Source organism: Haplochromis burtoni, unplaced genomic scaffold, assembly GCF_018398535.1.
Source record: "Haplochromis burtoni strain Fernald_Lab_line unplaced genomic scaffold, NCSU_Asbu1 Contig_560, whole genome shotgun sequence".
In the NCBI taxonomy this organism is placed as follows: Eukaryota; Metazoa; Chordata; class Actinopteri; order Cichliformes; family Cichlidae; genus Haplochromis; species Haplochromis burtoni.
Window position 1 is genome coordinate 232042 of NW_024582921.1, and position 22588 is coordinate 254629.

The 22588-nt window shown below is 40.7% G+C and overlaps 1 protein-coding gene across 3 annotated transcripts in view; it reads left to right on the forward strand.

Annotated features, from left to right (window-relative positions):
* Nucleotides 1-22588, forward strand: part of fam184aa (family with sequence similarity 184 member Aa) — a 49172-nt gene that overhangs the window by 12789 nt on the left and 13795 nt on the right. For all 3 annotated transcript variants that reach the window (XM_042214397.1, XM_042214396.1, XM_042214398.1), the window contains exons 5-9: nt 2630-2752; nt 2856-3017; nt 8058-8179; nt 8476-8626; nt 21575-21689. In XM_042214397.1, coding sequence (XP_042070331.1) covers nt 2630-2752; nt 2856-3017; nt 8058-8179; nt 8476-8626; nt 21575-21689 — 673 coding nt within the window. The remainder of the gene's footprint in view (nt 1-2629; nt 2753-2855; nt 3018-8057; nt 8180-8475; nt 8627-21574; nt 21690-22588) is intronic.

Below are 22588 nucleotides of genomic sequence, written 5' to 3' on the forward strand. Positions count from 1 at the left end.
TTTTTATACAACTTTAATGCACATAAAAACAGCTGCTTGTTAAGTGAAAATACATTGATGGTTTTTTTTGCACTAATAAACTTGTGGAGTTGTAAAGTATTTTGTCTAGTGTCAATTATATCGTCAGTTATATCGTTATTGCAAATTTTCAAATCTATATCGTGATAAATATTTTTGGTCATATCGCCCTGCTCTAGTAAGAAATGTATAGAATTATAAATGATTTGTGGCAGCACATCACCTCCACAGTTTTGGAATTATAAAGCAGAAAGTTTTTATTTATTCATTTATTTATTTATTTGACTCTACATTGTAAAAAAATAAAAAATAAAAAAACACATTTTTATAGCCGATATTTAAAAAAACAGGAACTTTTTTCTATTACGTCATTACTTTAGTGTCGTATGATGGCTCTAGCGGTGATCTTTATCAGCAGGAAAAGCTGTAAAATTAATCAAAATGTAATTAAAAGTCCAGTATTTTTGCCCTCCTTTACAAAGGGACCATTTCCAAAGATGGAAATAGGCCGGACTGGAGTCTTTTCAGGGCCACCGTATTTTGACACCATAGTTCTAGATGAATTGTTTGGTTTTTAAACAATCGTAAAAATGTCCTTAATCAAATTTCGTGTTCTCTTTTCTATTTGTGAAACTTGAATATGTTTAACTGAGGCAAGGACCGCTGTAGTCAAAGAGGATTTCATTTCCACTTGCAGTCATTTGGACACAAACACATACGCGTGCGTACGGGTGAGGAAGAGTACGGGTGAGGAAGACCCCTCACAGACCAGAGCAGTAACACGAGATTTGACATGGATTGAGTGAAGCACTCTGTGGAAGGTGGTGCTGGATTGTGGATGTGCAGCAACTCTAGGCCGGCTAAAGAAGCTTAAATATTGCAATCCTATATGAGATCATCAGTAGGACGAGCCATCAGCTGGCGTGGGCCGGCATAACTGTTGCCCATTCAGTTTGTTTAAAACCCCTGTACATTATCAAAACAGAGAGTATGAAGAGATTACAAGTTCCAGCAACAGTGCAGTGGCCACAGTGAGGTCCATCCACCAGTTTTCCATCTTAACCATGTAAGAAATCCAGGGAGTTGGAGACGATCCAACAACATGTGAATCAATATCATATAACTAGGTGACATAAGCTAAGCAGCCCTCACTATTCATTTAAAAGTGAAGGGTTTCTTGTCCTTGACCTGCCGATTGATAGAATTATTGCCCCATCCAGGTAAAAAATACTCTTAACCAGCTCTACTTTTATACACTTTCATCCTGCCGGGGTGTCAGCGATGTATGACTCTGCAGGTGATGTTTGACACATCGCTGAGGTGGATCTCTGGCAGAGAGTTGAATGATTGAAATGCTGCGTCTCGCACTATAAATCATTTCTAAGTTCTCAAAGCTTTCAGTTTGTTCACATGTCTTTGTTTCACTTCTTCTGAGACGTGATCTAAATATTTATTGGCTGAAGACTTGCACTTGCGTGGTGGTGTGACCGGCATGTTGTAATGCTGCAGGTTTTATTTGTTTGCTTGGCTTTTCTTCCCTTCCAAGAGTTTGTGCTTCTCACCTAATTCAAATCTGTGAGTCGGGGCTACAAGAGTACAAGCTCTGGTTTAATTTTAATCTTGTGGCTCTAAAGCTGCATGGGAAAGGTGGCTCTCCTGTGAGTGGGTTAAAGAAAGAGGATGTGGATTACTGGGTGGCTCCCATGTGGGAAAGATTAAAAGGGGGGTTGCTTTGTATTTTGCTCACGTCATTGAAGAGATTCTGATGGATACAACTTGCCTCAACCCAACGGGGATGTCAAGATGATAAATAATAGCTGCAAATTAGACACTAATGACTGAACCCTTATTGATCACTGGTAAGGCAATTGCACAGCTGAATAAGTAGATGTACGTGCCTCTTTTTGTATTCGCCTGTAACGAGCATCAGATGATCAGAAGATCCAGAAAATATTCTAAATTCACCTTTACAGTAAAATAATAGTATCTGCAAAGAACGAACAACCAGAAACCTTTTGCTCAGCACTGTTAGTACAAACAGAGCTCAGTATTGTTTAGGTGTATCATAAAGCATAGACAGTAAGGATCTCAGCAATTTACTGAAAAGAGAGACTTAAGAAGTAGATCAAAAGGAGATTTTCATAAGAGAAATCCAGAGTGGCCCAGAAAGGATTTGACGCTCTGGTTTGAAGGATTATAGAAACTGGATGTTTTGAAGAGATGGCCTTTTAAGTGTAAATGACAGTTCACGTGTCTTTTCCTCATTCAGTAGCCCTGCGTCACGCTCAAACGCTGCCATGACTCCACATTGTGGCAGAAATTGGATTTTCAATAGAGTTGCTTTTAAATCTCCTCATTTTTTTTAGAGACTTTAAGTATATATCAGAGGAAAACGGGCAAAAAGCATTTTCATATTGAAAACATGCATTGAGAATTTGTCTCACAAAGACATTTTAGACATGGAAGAATGTAGAATAAATCTCTAGTTTCATGGTCCAGCACTAATCAACTTGCCCAATTTCTTGTCCTATTATCCTTCCCGCTCTTCTCATCCGTCTTTTCATCCAATCTCGTTCCTTTTCTTCCTCTCTCTCTTTCTTCCCGTCTCCAGAAAATGAGCCAGGAGTTTGAGATTAAACGGCTGTCATTAGAGGAGCAGAGAGATCGCCTCCAGCAGCAACTCGACAACTTGAAAGAGGAGCTTTCGGCCAAACTCAACATGGCCAATCAGGAAGTATGAGTCAGCTCTTACTGGAGCGCTAACGCGTGACCAGCATGACCTGATCGTCTCCATGTATACCGACACGTCTCAATCAACTGAGTGGTTGTCTCCTCAGGTGTCCCACCTTCAGGAGCTGGTGAGAGAGGGGGAACAGAACCTGAATTCAGCTCAGATGCAGATTACCTGTCTGAAGGAAACTCAGGAGAAACTCAAGATAGAGCTAGACGCGACTCGAGCCCGCGTCCGAGAGACGAGCAACCTGCTGACTGACCTACAGGTGAGGAGAAAACAAAGACTGAGGTTTGGAGAACCTGAAATGAGGGTCCTCCTGCATTAACCCCCCAATAAAATAAAGTCTTACTGAGGATAATCACTTCAATATCAATATCACATTTATTTCTATAGCACATTTAAAAGCAACAAAGTCAGTGTAAATTTGCTAAAACCGGAGTGATGTGTTCATACGTTCTAACACCTGTTAGAAGACGCGCAGCAGCACTTTAGATTAACTGATGGAGACATGAGTGCTGAAGACCCAAACAGAGAGAATTACAGTAGTCCAGTGTGATGAAGGCATGAACACGTTTTTCTGCGTCTTTAGGAGGAAGATAAGGCTGAGCTTTGGCAATTTCACGTAACTGATAAAAAAGTGTTTTTCACAACTGTGGACACTTGCTTCTCTAATTTAAGAGCTTTCTAAAAACACTCTGAGATTTCTTACAGTGTGGGAATGATGACGAGCAAGAGGACCAAAGGTATCAGTTAACTTATCCAAAAGGGGCGTGTCTTCCAAAAACAATAACTTCAGCCTTATATTTTAGGGTGAGAAAATTTTGTGTTAACTGGTCTTTAACATCATGTAGACAGTTAAGCAGAGACTGCAGTGGGACAGAAACTGGATGTCATCATCATAACAGTGGAAGGAAATGTTGTATTTCCTTCAGTAGTCACAGATCAGTTCTTAATATTTGTTTTAGAATCCTGTAAGATGTAAACATACAGAGTGTCAAATTACACAGATTGGTTATCAGTGTCACACTCAGATATTCAGATCTAGACAAATGAACAGAGCGTTGAACTGCAGCTGAGAATATGCAAATTCTATCGTCTTTGTTTTGTTTTGTAGAAAGTGTTGAAAGTATTAAAGGTGCAAATACTGAAGTAAACATTTGTATAAGCATAAAATTTATGTAAAAGTAAGCCACTGATAGCTTTCTAGTCTGTTTTCTTTCTGAATCAGATTTCCTTATAAGGTCATTGCCCCTCAGTGGGCTTCCAGAAGATGGCCAATCAAAAGAGAGTGGGCTTTTAGGGACTGGAAGGGGACATTTTATGGCTTTATTTTTGATAGGGACAGTGAAGACTGACAGGAAAGTGGCGGAAAGAGAGAGGGGAAGACATGTGGCAAAGGACCACGTATCAGACTCTAACCCTGGCCGGCCGCTCTCAGCCGTGGCGCATATGGTCGCCTGCTCATTCCAGTGAGCTAAACCGGCGCTCCCCAAGGATAAACTTAGAGCTGTTAGTTTCTGGCTCTTGTTTTTTTGTCTAATGCACCTTGTTACACACACTCAGTCACTTAAACTTAATGGATTCAATCCCAGCTTTTATTTTACCAACTTTCTGGGACTCAGATTTTACTGAATTGAAGTAACCTTTGCAAAACTCTTGACAGGTCGGGTCAACCAGTCAAGAGCTTTCAGACCCGACACTGAGACTGGCAGATGGTAATTTGCCTCCTGACATAGTAAGTCAGTGTGACAGCCTGTCTCATAGTCTGACAATAACAGCTCAGTCAGTCAAATAAATGTGGTGATTAAAAAAAAAGCCTTCACTGATGACCGAATAGAGAGAGAGACAGAGAAGGGGGGGGGGGACACAGGCAAGGATCGGAGGATAGAAGGATGGGAGAGGGGAAGAACATTTTGAAAGCAGGAGAGCAGGAAATGAGAGTTAACTGAGAAACAAGCGCGGTGCTGAAGGCCAGCTGTGAGATAATGATGATGAGGCCATTATGAGCAGAGTGGGCCTATGTTTGAAAAGAGCCCTGCTGGTGTGAGACGCAGGAAGAGCGTTTGTGATAGCTTACTGTGGCAGGGGAGGAGGAGGAGGGAGCGACTGGATCCTTTCATTAAAATTATAGCTATTAATACTGTTATTAATAATAGGGATGATATTTGTATTTAAAGGAACTTATTCATGATAATAAGTCATCAAATGAGAATTTGGGAAGGCTGAATCATCATAGGACTGTACAATAAAAAGGTTTAAAGTAGAACAAAAATGCAGAAAGGGACAGAAAAAGTGTGGAAATGTCTTAGCTTCAGTAACAGGAATTAAAACAACTGTTAATAAAGGCAGAAAGAAGAGTTAATAAGAGGCACAGTGCAGAGAGGCTATAAGAAGAGCGATAATTAAATGAAACTGCAGAATGGTGCTCTTTGAATTCCCACCAGGCTTCTTATTTAAAGGGCTATTTAAAGAGCAGGACTGAGGCAGTAAAAAAGCCAAGCTTGACACAGGATTGTATCCTGTGTTCAGACTGAGCTCATTAGCATAGACACAAGCTCAACACCAGCAGAGGCAGTAAATTTAGACCAGCTATTGTTTAGCACAGAAGTAGATTACTAGGTTAGGAAAAGTAGAACGAGAGATGGTTTCATTTATACTCATGTTTTATTTCTATCTTAAATACAGAAAGTTCACAAAATTTAAAAAAAATGTTATAAACTATGATGTCATTGTAGAGATTACATCATATGTTCCTCAGACAAGCAACCTGTTGTTAAGTCATGAGTACTTGAGCATGTTTCATGCTTTAGATGTGTTGTTAGAAGTTCCACAAAAACAAAATAATTTCATGTTTTTCTTCCAGTATTTCACACAGCGATTGCAAACATGCTGGTTTTATTTTGGATGCTTACATTATTACACTTTGCACAAAGAATCTGAACGTTTGTTTTCAGCAAGTCTCACACATGCCTCCTGATCAGTCTTAGCCCATTTTTCTTTAGTGAATCTCTCAAACTCCTCCAGATTTGATAGTCAGTGGCAGTTAAGTCAGGGGTTTGTGCAGGACAGTCAGTAACATTCACTTTGGTCTTTGTCGTGGTGAAGACAAAGCGACGGCACAGACCCAGCTTTGCTCCCGACTTCACACATCCTTCGTTTTTCATTGTTCCTTCCACCTTGATTAGACTGTTTAATCTCATCTGACCAAAGGACATGCTTCCAGTATGAATAGTCTCCTGGTCATCTTTAGCATACTTCAGTCTGGCTTGAAGGCTATTTTTCTTTCCAGAGTCTTTTTTTTATTTGATTTTATGAGGTTTAAGCATCACAGAGTTCAAGTAGAACAGTAGTTTGTGCTATGGCTCACTTAAAAAGGTCCGCTTTTAATATTAAGCTTTGTCATTTGGATTTTGTTCTGAAAAAATTCTTCTGTTGTGTGCAGAAATGTTTATAAATGCTCTGTTAAAAAAAGAAATTCATAAGGGGGCTAATAGTTTTAACCTCAGCTTTACATTTTCTTGTTATATAGACTCATTTAAATTTATTTTATTCTTAACAACATATAAATACATATGTACTTATAAATACAAAGTCTTGCGACACTTTGAAGGGCCCCACATGCTGGAGTGAACTGCACCACCCTCACTAACCTCTGATGCACATCCAGTCATTTTGTCTATAATCAGCTAAAATATGACGGAAACTGAACAAGGCGATGGTTACTCACAGTTAGCTTTAATGTAGGTGGGTAAGCCTTTACTATAGTCTCTGATTTATCAGAAATGAATGATTCAGAATTATAATTATTCAAGTGAAAGTATAATGAAACAAATACCGACTGTTTAGGATAAAGTAACAAGTGAAACATGAGTCATGTCTGTGGGTTTTTTTTTTGTTCTTTTCTTAATTTGCCGTTGAGCCCATCGGTCGCTTTTTGAGAGAAATCCAGCCCACTGTGGCTTACTGAAGCATATATCTTTATTACTATAAATATCTAGTCCCCAGATAACCTGTGCACTGTTCCTAAAAAAGGCTTTTAAATAATGAACAGTAGCTAGTAAGAGTCACAAACACTCAAATCCAACTGGTCATATGTTTCTTCCTGCATTGCTCCTCCAAAAATCATCTCCACTTGTGAGAAATCTAAAAGCACAGATTTTTTTTTAATCTTATTTAGATTCCCAGAAATGTAAATTGTCCTCACAGTGGATTTAACCACTCACGTGCTTCCCCTTGCAGCTAAACAAGAGAGCTTTTAGCTCTTCTAATGAGCTCATCAGCACTTACAGCCTGCAGCCTCTTCAGCAGCTGGAAACAGCTGACCCGGTGAAGTTTGTTTCTGCCTTGAAACCAGCACATTATAAATGCCCTGTAGCCATGGCATTATAAATGCATGTGGAAGTGGGCATTACAGTATGAGTCATCCAGCTTCAGCTATTGAAATATGGCATCTGGTCAGAGATGCAGACTTGGAGAAAAAAGAAAATGCACTTTTTTACTTTATGCGGCTTTAAACTTACACTATTAGGGCATCAGCACTTTAAAAACACCAAGGTTATTTTAGATATTACCTGCCTGCATTATTATAGATTTTACTCTGAAAGTCTTTTTTTTACATATTTATTGATTGGGGCCTAAAATTATGTCAAACAAACCAATACTGGGTTCCAACAAAAATATCTATTTGTTGTTTTCCTGTATTGATACAATATTGCAATTTTTTTGTTTTGTTTTTGTTTATTTGCCGACCTGCAAAGAACTCAAACACAAGCTGTGAAACTGAGTCGTCTTGCACACTGGGGTTAGGGACTGGGACTGGGATGCAGTTATTAGTGGAAGAGGTCACATATTCCAAGACTGAAGGTGGCACTTCACGCTGTTAGCAGCAGCAGTTTTTGTTTAGCTGTAAAAAAGAAAATCATCAAACGAGGCCCTGAGATAAAATGACCATAAATTGAAAATCTAAATATCAGATCTGTTTATGTTGAGAATGAGTTAAATTTTACAATCTTGAGATGCTTACATATATTTTATTTGGTAAGTGCATTTTTTGGGGGGGTGTTCATTTGATTTCCCCAAAATGAAGTCTGAGCTCAGCCTGCTATGGGTTTAATATGTATTATCTGTGGCAGTGATACAATAAAACATTATGTCTCCTCAAATGTGCAACTCATAAACTGCGCAGATGTTTCTTACCAACTCAATTGCTGATTTCAGACTAAGATAGCAAAAGAAAATATCAGAAATACTGATAGTGTGTGATTGCTGTTGGAGTTCAAATTTGTGCACCGCTTTGTATTTGCAGGAAGAGATTGAAACCCAGAAGCAGCAGCATGAGGCCAGAGTGATGTCCATCAGAACAGAGGAGAAGCAGAAGATGGACAAGATGGCAGATGACTTGGATCGGAAATGGAGAGATGCACTGCGGTAAAAGAGAAAAAAACAGGAAGCCCATCTCCCCTGATGTCTTTTCTCATTCGTCTCTGTCATCTCACAGCCCTTTTCACAATCACACTTATTATCCCAACAAGTCGGCGTCTCCCCAAAACACTCATGTATATTGATGAGAACGAATAGGAAATGAACACAGTCGGAAGCAAGTTTATAAACGCATGCAATATTTACAGATGTCTTTTAGCAGGACAAAACCGAGCAGCGTGAACACACACGCACACTGAATGTACAATGTAATTAATTTAGTCAAACTTTGTGTCTTTCTGTAGGGAAGAAGTGCGTTTGCTAAAGGAGGAGTTGACCGAGGAGTATGAAGCAGACAAACAGGCGGCCATGACTCAGCTCTCCCAGCAAAAAGAGCTGGAGATGATGGCAGCGAGGGAGGGCTGGCAGAGGAAGGTCGAAGACCTGCTGGAGCAGGTAACGCACACATGCGGACACTGACACGTGAGGGTCCGGCCTGTTTTGGTTTTGTAAGGTTACCACCAGTGTTGGTCAAGTTACTTGAAAAAAGTAATCAGTAACTAAAAACTGATTACTTCCGCAAAAAAGTAATCCCGTTACTTTGCTGGTTACTTATTTTCAAAAGTAATTAATTACTTAGTTACTTAGTTACTTTTTAAAAACATGATGAGGTGATAAAGCGATAGATCTTTCAGCCCAATTCTACTTTTTCTGCATAATCCATCATATAAAATGTAATCAAATGGAAAAGTCTCTTTTTTTAACTTGTTTTATCAGTTTTAATCTTTAACTTTATGCATCAAGCAAAAATTAAATTATATGCAACATTCTCTGACTGGAAGAAATTAGTTTAACATTTAAACCTATTTTCTGCAAATTCCAGCTCATAAAATAAAATATTTTTTGTGTTTACACTCACTCTTTCAAATAGATGCAAGTAAAACACAGCAGAAAATAAATAAAGTCAAAGACTCAGCGGTCCTGTTGCTCTATTTTCACCTGTAAAGCAGGAGTGGGGTAGGCGGAGGTTTACCCTGGTGCAGGTGTGCCGCGGTCAGTGGAAGAATCCGCGAGTTTCTCTGTGAATTTCCCATTACGTCGTTGCGCACTCGGTGCTTGTTTAGGGGGTTTTTTTCGCTGTAAAAAGAAGTTTTCTTCCCACGCACAAGGACGCTAATGTTTTTGTCACTTTTTATGGAATCAAACTCAAAGTAAGGTCAGTACTTCCACGCTTTAAACGCTGCACGCTCATACTCTCTCCGCACTCGATATATGATCCATTGTTGATCTGCACACAGCTGTTGTCACTAACGGCGCACTCGCTTACGTCACTGTCGTGAGACATTCTCGCAAAAAATCACGGTTTTAGTAACGCAGTAACGCAGCGTTCCTACGGGAAAGTAACGGTAATCTAATTACTGTTTTTGCAATAGTAATCCCTTACTTTACTCGTTACTTGAAAAAAGTAATCAGATTACAGTAACGCGTTACTGCCCATCTCTGGTTACCACAGATTTAACTCCAGAAAGCCTGAACCATAAAATAATTACGAGACATTTGTTTGTTTATCATATCTCTTTTATTATTAGAGTGCCCTCCAGGTCGTTGTGAACATTTTAATAAACACTGTTAAAATGTTGATTAATTGACTGTATTTATTTTATTTCACAGACATTGATTTAACTGTAAGGCTAAGTGTAAATGTATTGCATTAAACTATGACATACAGTGGGGCAAAAAAGTATTTAGTCAGCCACCGATTGTGCAAGTTCCCCCACCTAAAATGATGACAGAGGTCAGTAATTTGCACCAGAGGTACACTTCAACTGTGAGAGACAGAATGTGAAAAAAAAATCCATGAATCCACATGGTAGGATTTGTAAAGAATTTATTCGTAAATCAGGGTGGAAAATAAGTATTTGGTCACCTCAAACAAGGAAAATCTCTGGCTCTCACAGACCTGTAACGTCTTCTGTAAGAAGCTTTTCTGTCCCCCACTCGTTACCTGTATGAATGGCACCTGTTTGAACTCATCATCTGTATAAAAGACACCTGTCCACAGCCTCAAACAGTCAGACTCCAAACTCCGCCATGGCCAAGACCAAAGAGCTTTCGAAGGACACCAGGAAAAGTATTGTAGACCTGCACCAGACTGGGAAGAGTGAATCTACAATAGGCAAGCAGCTTGGTGTGAAAAAATCAACTGTGGGAGCAATCATCAGAAAATGGAAGACATACAAGACCACTGATAATCTCCCTCGATCTGGGGCTCCACGCAAGATCTCATCCCGTGGGGTCAAAATGATCATGAGAACGGTGAGCAAAGATCCCAGAACCACACGGGGGGACCTGGTGAATGACCTGCAGAGAGCTGGGACCAAAGTAACAAAGGTCACCATCAGTAACACACTACAACGGCAGGGAATCAAATCCCGCAGTGCCAGACGTGTTCCGCTGCTGAAGCCAGTGCATGTCCAGGCCCGTCTGAAGTTTGCCAGAGAGCACATGGATGATACAGCAGAGGATTGGGAGAATGTCATGTGGTCAGATGAAACCAAAGTAGAACTTTTTGGTATAAACTCAACTCGTCGTGTTTGGAGGAAGAAGAATACTGAGTTGCATCCCAAGAACACCATACCTACTGTGAAGCATGGGGGTGGAAACATCATGCTATGGGGCTGTTTTTCTGCCAAGGGGACAGGACGACTGATCCGTGTTAAGGACAGAATGAATGGGGCCATGTATCGTGAGATTTTGAGCCAAAACCTCCTTCCATCAGTGAGAACTTTGAAGATGAAACGAGGCTGGGTCTTCCAACATGACAATGATCCAAAACACACCGCCCGGGCAACAAAGGAGTGGCTCCGTAAGAAGCATTTGAAAGTCCTGGAGTGGCCTAGCCAGTCTCCAGACCTCAACCCCATAGAAAATCTGTGGCGGGAGTTGAAAGTCTGTGTTGCTCGGCGACAGCCCCAAAACATCACTGCTCTCGAGAAGATCTGCATGGAGGAATGGGCCAAAATACCAGCTACTGTGTGTGCAAACCTGGTAAAGACCTATAGTAAACGTTTGACCTCTGTTATTGCCAACAAAGGTTATGTTACAAAGTATTGAGTTGTATTTTTGTTATTGACCAAATACTTATTTTCCACCCTGATTTACGAATAAATTCTTTACAAATCCTACCATGTGGATTCATGGATTTTTTTTTCACATTCTGTCTCTCACAGTTGAAGTGTACCTCTGGTGCAAATTACTGACTTCTGTCATCATTTTAGGTGGGGGAACTTGCACAATCGGTGGCTGACTAAATACTTTTTTGCCCCACTGTATATGGAACTTTGATATTCTGGATCTTTGTTTTCTCTAACCGGACCTCCTTACTTTTTAATTGAATACCCCTGCTGTTCAACATTTCAGTGATGTCAGCTGTAGACATGTAGACATTTCTCCCCAGACATTGATCAGTTTCATTTTTCTGTCTATCAAACCATACCCACCGACTGTGTCAGGAGGAAGTATTCATCCGCTGATGATGAGACGCTCACATAATTGACAGCAGGGCAAGATTTTAACATTGTAGAGACCCCCCGTCAGCTGAGCTTTCATGTTAGCTAGTCGCGCACTTCTTTTAATTGGCAGGCAGCAGAAAGAGATCTGACGTTGCTGGATCTTTTTTTTCCTTCTTGTGGTGAGAAGGACATGATTTTTACAGATATTTTTAAAACTGCTTATTTTTTTTATGTATTTTTAGTGTTTTGAGAACCACAGGGTAAGTACCATTTAGTTTCATCATATACAAGCAAAAGTAGACCTTTATATGGCTGATGGCTCAAAAACTGGGAACGTCACACCAAAACAATCCAGATGGATAAATAGCTCTATAGTAAATATGACTTGCTGTTGACATAGCAACTCTTAAACTCTTCTTTTCTTAGAGCTGCCTTACAAACCGACCCCAGTAAGTCGTTTACTATGTCAGCTGATGATAACAAAAACACAATGGCAGCCTGAACCAAGAGAATAGAAAAGGTCATGTCAGTCTGAGAGACGGCGAGAGGCTGATTTGACCAACTTCTTCTTCCATGTAAACGATTGGCTCTCATCTTATAGTAGTTACTAACCAACGTTGTTAGTATGTTTGACTTTGCCTTTACAGTCAGACCCACAAACAGTAGCTTTCTGAGCTTTCTGTAAACAACCAAAAACTACAACATGAGGTCGGGAGCACATGTTGGTGATGCTGCAGTCATCACTGTTTGCAGTATGTGATAAAGCATTCATATCACATGCAGGTGAACTCTGTTAGTATCCGGGAATGCAGTTGTTCATTTTTTATGCATTTTTTGTTATTTGACAAGCAGTTGAAATTATTTATCATTTACTTCAGATTTCTTGGTCTATTCCAGAGTAAAACTTGATGTAATTCAATGATTTATTTGATAATTGCTTGCGGCTCTTTAGTCCTTACAGTGCGGCTCCGCGTGGTTTGGGAAAATAAATTAGAAGTATTTAGCTGAAGTGTGTTTTATTTATGTTCTTTTTTAAACCTGTACTTCTAAATTGGAAGATTATTGTGATATTGAAATAAAAAAATAAAATTATATTCTATTATTTTTTTCATCGCTCAAAATAAGCTTCAAACTTGCAGAAGCCGGTGTACCCGCCGAAACGCCGTGCATTTATCAAGACTTTCGACCCCAGGTAGGCCAGTTATGGATCTTCGGATCCACATTATGTCAGCAGCTCCACCGTGAACTATGTTAAAAACAAACACCGCTCACGCCTCACAGATGACAGCTTACAGTCCTGCGTAAAGATGAAAGTGACTTCGTACAGCCCCGGTGCGCAGAGGTTCAGCAGCAGAAGTCCCATTGTAAACATATCACGGCAGACCCGACGATGTTTGCATGAACACGCTTTTCAGCATCTCTTTATTGACCACTTTTCACACACGGTTGCTGTACGCACACAGCCGGCTGTAGCTTTTCAGTTCACAGCCCGACAACACAACAGCAGAGAGAGCACAGCCTTTAAGGCGGCGAGGCGGGTGCCGCTCAGGTGCGTCTGACTCCCCTGCAGTGGCGCTGCAGACCACGCCCTGCCACACACATTATCAAGTAAAATACGTATTTAGGCAGAATTTTGCAAATAGCTATTTTTCATCTTTCAGCAGCATAGAGCTTTTTTTCCAATTATTTTTTAAAAGTCAGCTCAAGGCTCCAAAAGCACAAAGGAGATATAAGGGTGGTGGCTCACAACAGTTTTTGTTTGCTGGATCATTTTAGTTCAGCTGGGTGTCTTTCCTTTTGTTATATTTCTTTAAGAGTTCAAAATGTGTTAATTACATAAATAAAAATGTAATTTTCTCTGCAGCACTTCATGGATTTCATAAGCAACACACCTTAGTTGTTCAAACAAAGCATAAAGATAAAAAACAATATATACAGTGTTATCTTCATTTTAGATGTCACAAAGTATTTGCGGCTCTCAGTGTTTTCTTTTGCGTGGAAACCGGGTCCAAATGGCTCTTTCGGTGTTAAAGGTTGCTGACCCCTGACTTAAGGACAGCCTGAAGCAAAAAAAGAAAATCCAAATCAAGTCTCACAGGCATGTGAATGTGATTAACAGCAACGCTGTAAATAGCTTCTTCACCTGCTTCACAACTCATGTAACTCCCACAGCAACAGTAAATTGGTATGAAAACAACAAAGGCTGTAACAGTGTTAATTTTGTCCCATCATAGTGAGGTAGAAGAAAAGGAACAGCCTCTTTTTTTTAAACCAGGTTGCCTCTAAGCCATAGTTTAAGGCACATGATGCTTGAATACATACAGGGAGTGCAGAATTATTAGGCAAGTTGTATTTTTGAGGAATAATTTTATTATTGAACAACAACCATGTTCTCAATGAACCCAAAAAACTCATTAATATCAAAGCTGAATGTTTGTGGAAGTAGTTTTTAGTTTGTTTTTAGTTTTAGCTATTTTAGGGGGATATCTGTGTGTGCAGGTGACTATTACTGTGCATAATTATTAGGCAACTTAACAAAAAACAAATATATACCCATTTCAATTATTTATTTTTACCAGTGAAACCAATATAACATCTCCACATTCACAAATATACATTTCTGACATTCAAAAACAAAACAAAAACAAATCAGCGACCAATATAGCCACCTTTCTTTGCAAGGACACTCAAAAGCCTGCCATCCATGGATTCTGTCAGTGTTTTGATCTGTTCACCATCAACATTGCGTGCAGCAGCAACCACAGCCTCCCAGACACTGTTCAGAGAGGTGTACTGTTTTCCCTCCTTGTAAATCTCACATTTGATGATGGACCACAGGTTCTCAATGGGGTTCAGATCAGGTGAACAAGGAGGCCATGTCATTAGTTTTTCTTCTTTTATACCCTTTCTTGCCAGCCACGCTGTGGAGTACTTGGACGCGTGTGATGGAGCATTGTCCTGCATGAAAATCATGTTTTTCTTGAAGGATGCAGACTTCTTCCTGTACCACTGCTTGAAGAAGGTGTCTTCCAGAAACTGGCAGTAGGACTGGGAGTTGAGCTTGACTCCATCCTCAACCCGAAAAGGCCCCACAAGCTCATCTTTGATGATACCAGCCCAAACCAGTACTCCACCTCCACCTTGCTGGCGTCTGAGTCGGACTGGAGCTCTCTGCCCTTTACCAATCCAGCCACGGGCCCATCCATCTGGCCCATCAAGACTCACTCTCATTTCATCAGTCCATAAAACCTTAGAAAAACCAGTCTTGAGATATTTCTTGGCCCAGTCTTGACGTTTCAGCTTGTGTGTCTTGTTCAGTGGTGGTCGTCTTTCAGCCTTTCTTACCTTGGCCATGTCTCTGAGTATTGCACACCTTGTGCTTTTGGGCACTCCAGTGATGTTGCAGCTCTGAAATATGGCCAAACTGGTGGCAAGTGGCATCTTGGCAGCTGCACGCTTGACTTTTCTCAGTTCATGGGCAGTTATTTTGCGCCTTGGTTTTTCCACACGCTTCTTGCGACCCTGTTGACTATTTTGAATGAAACGCTTGATTGTTCGATGATCACGCTTCAGGAGCTTTGCAATTTTGAGACTGCTGCATCCCTCTGCAAGATATCTCACTATTTTTGACTTTTCTGAGCCTGTCAAGTCCTTCTTTTGACCCATTTTGCCAAAGGAAAGGACGTTGCCTAATAATTATGCACACCTGATATAGGGTGTTGATGTCATTAGACCACACCCCTTCTCATTACAGAGATGCACATCACCTAATATGCTTAATTGGTAGTAGGCTTTCGAACCTATACAGCTTGGAGTAAGACAACATGCATGAAGAGGATGATGTGGACAAAATACTCATTTGCCTAATAATTCTGCACTCCCTGTATGCATGCTATGTATTTGCAGCCTTTAAATAGGTTCTTTAAAGAAAGCCTTTGAAATTAATGCTCCTTCAGATGTTCCAGTAGCTACAGTTCGGGAGATTTTATCTTATGAGGACTGAAGTTAGCTGCTAGGGTCAGAATGAAAGCACTGTAGGAACAGAGCGAGCCGTTTGACGCTGGTTTGGGAGCTCAGACGCTCGTCTGCTTAGACTCATGTAGCCGTTCCTGCAGAGCATACTGCCTCTGGGTAATTCAGAGCTGAGTCACAACTGAAACCTCAAAGAGGCTCGTCCTGAGTTTGCCAAGACGCTGGTGGCTCCAGATAAACATTTTCTGACAAGCTGGAGTCACCAGTGCCAGCTTGGCAACTTTTCAGACGCCCCCAACCAAAACCGTGACAAAAGCAGCTCACGGCAAAACGAGACAAAGTTAAAGAGTGATCTGACTTTAACTCCAACACAAGATACAAGAGATTCTGTTTCACACAAAGTTTTGTTCTTCTTCATAAAATATTTTTGTTTACCAAAGAAAAATTGTCCTTCTGTTTTGAGACATCTGTTTGTGGTCGGCAGATGGACCTTTGACCTTTGATATAGCTACTGTGTTGGAGTTTCTTAATTACTCCAGAAATCGTTTGTTCTGCAGACTAAAATGTAAATATTTATTTGCTTAATTGAAAAAAATGTGCAAGCTAAGGTGGCAGTTTTCAAAAGAATCACCAAATATTCAAATAAATGATTGCTACCTATTTGTTTCAGCTATAGATATGGTATCATTTTAAGATGAAAGGAAGCAGTCCTCATTGATGTGGCTGTAATAATTAAGATGGAATTTCATAGTGGGCTCTTTAGGGAGCATCATTTCTTATCTGCAGCATCTGCAGATTATAGATGCCAGATTAGGAATCATGTAAATGTGGGTCACAGTATAAAAAGGAGCATTTTAAAGTTATAGTGCCGAGTGGCTAAAAATAAACTTCAAACAATATCACAGATCAGATATCTAAGGAGCTCACACTGTATGTGTACTATATGTGAGCCTCTGTATGTGTGTCTTTTTTTTGCCCTCACAGGGCTGTGTGTGTGTGGGGGTGGGTGGGTGGGGGGTTGGTTTAGGAGCAACAGAAAAGATGACTAATGTGTGTATATGTAATACTGTAATCCACGGATATTATTAAGTGTATATACACTTACCGGAATCTCTTTAAATGTGCTTTGCTAGTACCTCTTTTGATTTCAGATCTGCATTCATTCCTCGCGGCATAATTTCAACAAAGTGCTGGATAAATTCTTCAGAGATTTTTGTCCATATTCACACGACAGCATCATAGAGTTCCTCATCACAAAGGTGCTCTATTAGATTGGGATCTGGTGATTGTGGAGCCCATTTGGGTTCAGTGAACTGAATGTCAAAAAAACAGTTTGAGATGATTTGAGCTTTGGGTAAATACGCAGGTAGGCTGTGGCAATTAAATGATGCCTACCTAGTACTGACGAGTCCACAGTCTGTAAAGAAAATATTCTCTACTCCATTGCACCGCGAGCGTCATAAATCATTGATACAAGGCAGGATGGATCCCTGCTTTCATGTTGTACACACCGGTTTCACACCCTACCATCTAAATGTTGCAGCAGGAGTCAAGATTTATCAAAGCAGGCAGTGTTTTCTAATCTTCTGTTGTCCAATTTTGGAGAATTATAACCTCAGTTTCCTGTTATTAGCTGGCAGGAGCGGCATCCAGTGTGGTCTTCTGCTTTAACATTTGCATGTAGAGATGCTCTTCTGCAGACTCACTTGTTACAAGTGATTATTTACTATAAGTGGTTGCCTCCCTGTCAGTTTAAAGCAGTTTGGCCATTCTCCTCGGACCTCTGGTAGATGGTATTGGCCACCAACCAGAGGTAGAGGATTTCACCCAGAGAACTTCTGGAATTGAATTGATGCCAGTCATTGCTCTGAGTTTGATATGGCCGGGGGCACCAGTACAGCATTAAAGTGAAGTGCAGATAAGCATAATTTTCAAAATCCAAGACCATGCTTTCAAAGGCTACATGAACATCACCTGAAAAAAACATTCCCAAGTAGTTTAATTCATGCTTAAAAGATCCTTTTCAACCCAAAATATTTAAATTTAATTTGAAAGCCCAGTTAGGAATGTTTTAGCTTATCCCCGTAATACTTTCAATCATAGTCTTGCACAAAGATTAACTAGAAAAAACAGCAGACATGCAAGCTGGGCCACTATAAAGACAAAAGCACGAAAGTATTATTACAGTGATCTGCACTGTATTGACCTACTTACAGCTCTGCAGAAACACCAGCCCTACCAGGGGCTCAGAGACTCATCAGTCACAATGCAAAGAGAAACTCGCAGTCCCCTCAGATATAACACATCACGTTGCATTTTAAGGACAAATCTCAAACTGTTCACACATAAGCCATGATTACAACTAGCATCTGTCAGAGTGATAACGGAAATATGATGGATGTATATTGGTCGATTACCCATTAATAACGCTAAGAATAATAAATTCTCCGCTTTATTTATCAGAGAAGGTGATGTTATATTAGATTGTTACTTTCCTGGTGTGGTTTTAAGGCTGTCAGTGCTTCTCTGTGTCTCTGCACCTCTTCTGTATCATCCTTACAAATTCAAGTTATTGTGCATTCAGATAACACCAATCCCATAATTGCATCAACATTCCACCCTCATGGTGTGTACAATTTCTCTTTCAGTCAAAAAGTAATTCCAGTAGCAACTACTGCTCTTCGGCATTTCTTTTGATCAGTGTTAATACTTCATACGCCGACCCTCCAGCCTGCCAGATGCTCAGTTTGCTCAGAACAGCAGAGCAGTGAGCATGGTGGGACTCTGTTCTTGGTTGCTGTGTGATGGATTTAATGGTGGGACAACTGCCATATTGCTGAATTTATTATTTTAATAAATTTCAATACAGATCAAAATTTAAGTAGATGCAGGGCCTTTCCTGGCTAGGAGAGGGTCTTGAGGGGCAGCTACAACTGTCAGCACAATTAGTCTAAAAGTAAGGGTTTGTTTTTCCAGGAAAACCCCTGTGATTGATAGGGTAGTTTTGTTTATTAACTGGAAATGAAGATGCATACCAAATCCAATCAAAATGTTTCCCATTTTTTCAGAAAATCAATTGTGATTTAAAGGTACAGCCATTAATTTTAAGCATTTACTTTTCTTCTGCTACATCAGAGTAAACAGACTAATAAAACATGGTTAATGCATTTGTTCTTTCCATACCAGTCTGCCACAATCACTTATTGTCTGCAGATTAGACAAGCAACTGGCCCATCTCCAGACAGCTGACAACTGTTATGGCTAAACAACAACAGCTAGTTACAAGCTAACGCAGGGGTGGGCAACTCCAGGCCTCGAGGGCCGGTGTCCCTGCAGGTTTTAGATGTGTCCTTGAACCAACACAGCTGATTTAAATGGCTAAATTAGCTCCTCAACATGTCCTGAAGTTCTCCAGAGGCCTGGTAACGAACTAATCATGTGATTCAGGTGTGTTGACCCAAGGTGAGATCTAAAACCTGCAGGACACCGGCCCTCGAGGCCTGGAATTGCCCACCCCTGGGCTAACGTTACATATGTATGGGGGCGATCGTGGCTCAAGAGTTGGGAGTTCGCCTTGTAATCGGAAGGTTGCCGGTTCGAGCCCCGGCTTGGACAGTCTCGGTTGTTGTGTCCTTGGGCAAGATACTTCACCCGTTGCCTACTGGTGGTGGTCAGAGGGCCCGGTGGCGCCAGTGTCCGGCAGCCTCGCCTCTGTCAGTGCGCCCCAGGGTGGCTGTGGCTACAATGTAGCTTGCCATCACCAGTGTGTGAATGTGTGTGTGAATGGGTGGATGACTGGATATGTAAAGCGCTTTGGGGTCCTTAGGGACTAGTAAAGCGCTATATAAATACAGGCCATTTACCATATGTAATGTTTGGCTCAAGTGTCCTAAAAATCACACTTTCCCTCTGATAAAGAGTTTGATTGCATTCTCACATCATATCAGCGTTCAGTCATGACGTTCCTGAGTCCTTAAAAGTTGCAACCATTACAAAGACAGTTTCAACAGTTGCTAACAGAGGCTAACAGCTAACAGTGGCAAAAAGGACCTCAGTATTGCTGTCATTATTCACAACTGAGCTTTTTTGACTCCATATTGGACTCCTTTCACAAAGTTTTATAGCCTCTTCCAGAGTAAATAAAGATAGATGCTTCTCACCCGGCCTTGACAGCTGAGGTAAACAGTGGACTGACAGCCTTCCACAGGAGCAAAAACATGCCGGCCGGCTGCATCTCTTATAGCATTCAGTCTCAATTGAATGTTTTTGATCTCTCTTGGCATGTTTCATTGCCAGTTTCAGTGTTATTTCTATTCTAAAGTTAAAAACAACAAAGTATCCAAAGTCTTTACAAGTTAGTTAATGAACAAGCAAGATATAAAAAGAAGCAAATATGATATATTGTGACAACATAAAAAAGCTACAGTGGCTATCCTACAGCAGCCACAGTCACTAGGATTATGCGCTTGAATTGTGAGGGGTACAAAAACAGACCCCAGTTGCCTGCAAAATCTGCAATCCACCGACATTTGGCGCTGAATAATTGTACTCACTAACTTTAGAGAATTGCCAAGACTCAACAGGATGAAAAAATTGAATGATTTCCCTTTTGACTGTTTTGTGCAGATGTAGTTAAAAATGACCCCTGATGTCCTGAATTTTTGATTAACCTGTTTCAGTGAAGCCATTTATGCCTTTGCTGCCTTAGCCTCTCATGTTTGATGGACGTGGCAGCTACATGTGCTGTTAAAGTAGAAAAAGACATTCCTGAAAGCCCTTAAGTGAGCGCAGATCCCGTGCGGTATTGTGCGCCTGGGCGGATGTGCCGTCGTTATCTATAACGACTTCGTTTTCATTAAGATATTTTCATTACAAGGTCCGAGCCCGAGGCTCCAGTTTGTGCGAGCCAAAACTTGTGCGCTTGGGATTGTGTTTAATTAAGTCACAGAGGGCTGGGTGCATGTTTTTGCAAACAAGGTCGCTTAAGGTATTTCCACATTGCTAATCTCGCACATCCCATTATTTTGCTGTAACTGTAAAAATGATTAGTTGGAGTAGACAGAAAGGATAAACTGTGCAGGCCATCTTTTTTTTATCCGATGTAGAACCTCAGAAACTTCATCCCAGCCCTGCTCCTCATCCTCTCATTTTTAAATCCATCTTACCTTACACTTGCTAATGTGGTACTTCTTCAGCACTAAACCCTGCGGGGGATTTAACTGCAGCGGCTCAGAGAAAGAGTGGCATGTGAAGGGCCGGAGGCGTCTGGCTGAGAGAGTTCTGCCACTCACCGGCAGTTAGGCCTCTGATAGCTGCAGTATCTCCTCGAAACAAAACACTTTGGCGTGCTCTGATGGGGCTTACGCTTGTTGGCTTTTGTTATTGGGCCGTGCGAGCTGTCACTCGTCGTCGTGACGGGCTGTCAGCTCATTGACACGAGTGGAGAAATCTTCATCCGCAGCCCTCAAGTGGTTTTATTACATCCGTGTGTCAATATCACCACCAGGGAGTGATTGTTAGAAAAAGGGGGAAAAACCTGGGCTCTCTCCCTGGTTAAGAGCGATGCATTGGAAAAAATATAGTGGAGCAAAAGAGAGAGTTTTATAATTAAATGTGTGTGCTCTGTTAAGTGAGTTGCTTCTTTCCTGGAGGTATGTCTTCCTTGTAAATTAAATGTGATGTCGCCGCACAGTTGGAGATAGAGAACCACCTGGAGAGAGACACAGTGTTGTCCCTGCAGTTCAGCCTGTAATTACTGCTTCTATCGGATGTGGGCACGCTGACCTGTTAACATTTGCTTTTAATCTAATTTGTTCTGTCTTGTTACTTTTTTCTTTTTTTTTGAACAAGCCTTTGCTCATTATAAACACCTAAACACCATATTTTTACTACTTCCCCCTTTACGTCCCTTTTTCCTCAGATCTCTCTGCTGAAACAGTCCCTGGAGCTGCAGCTGTCTCAGTCTCAGTCAGCTCTCCAACAGCTGCAGTCTCAGTTCAACCAGGAGAGAGAGCTCCTGAGCCAACAGCTCAAAGGTATGCACGCGCTTCCTCCACGTGGCGACTGCGGCTACAAGCTGCCGCTGGAGTTTCAACATTTCATCCTAAAATAACTTTCTTAAAGTAGCGATTTTGCATTTGTATGTGATTTTAACCTCCTTTACACATTATTTTCTGATCAGCATCTTTTCAACTCATATCATCTATATTATTTCCTTAACCTTAAAATCAGGTTTAACGGAACGCAGCCACAAGAAAGATAATGTCTGAAAGTTTTTGTCACTGATGCAACTATAAAACAAGAGATTTTTTATTTTTTGATTATGGGAATTTGAAAGAGAAGGAAGGTTGGAGCTGTAACAGCTAGTTTGAGCTGTTAGATGACGAGTTGCAGTCTGACAAGTTTTATCAGGGGAAACCTGCGTGCCTCTAAATCAGCCATTCCCAAAGTCAAGAGTGCTGCAGCCCACTTAAAAACCTGAAGATCCATTGGGGCCACCCAATCTTAAATCTTCACTCTAATCAGAATCCATGAGAATGTGATGTATTCCTCGAAAAATGTCTTAAAAATAAATAAACCACACAGGATGTTGGCTATAAATTGCTAATGCTACCTAGTCATATGCAAAGTGGTAAGGCTAACTGGGACATAAACTTTAATACAGGAGAAGTAAATTTAGGTCAAAATAAAGTAATACCACCTCCTATTTCCTGTTTTAATTCCATATTTATATAACTACATTGATATAAATATGCAACTGTGCATACTACTAATTTCAAGTTGAATTTCTGTTATTATTGCAGCCAAGCAGCCATGAAGGGGGCCACTGCTCCCTTAAAAACTTTTGGGAATCACTGCTTCAAAACATCCATGAGGGAAATAACTGAATTCACAGCCCAGGATGTTCACTAGCATGAGATCGTCAGCATGTCGA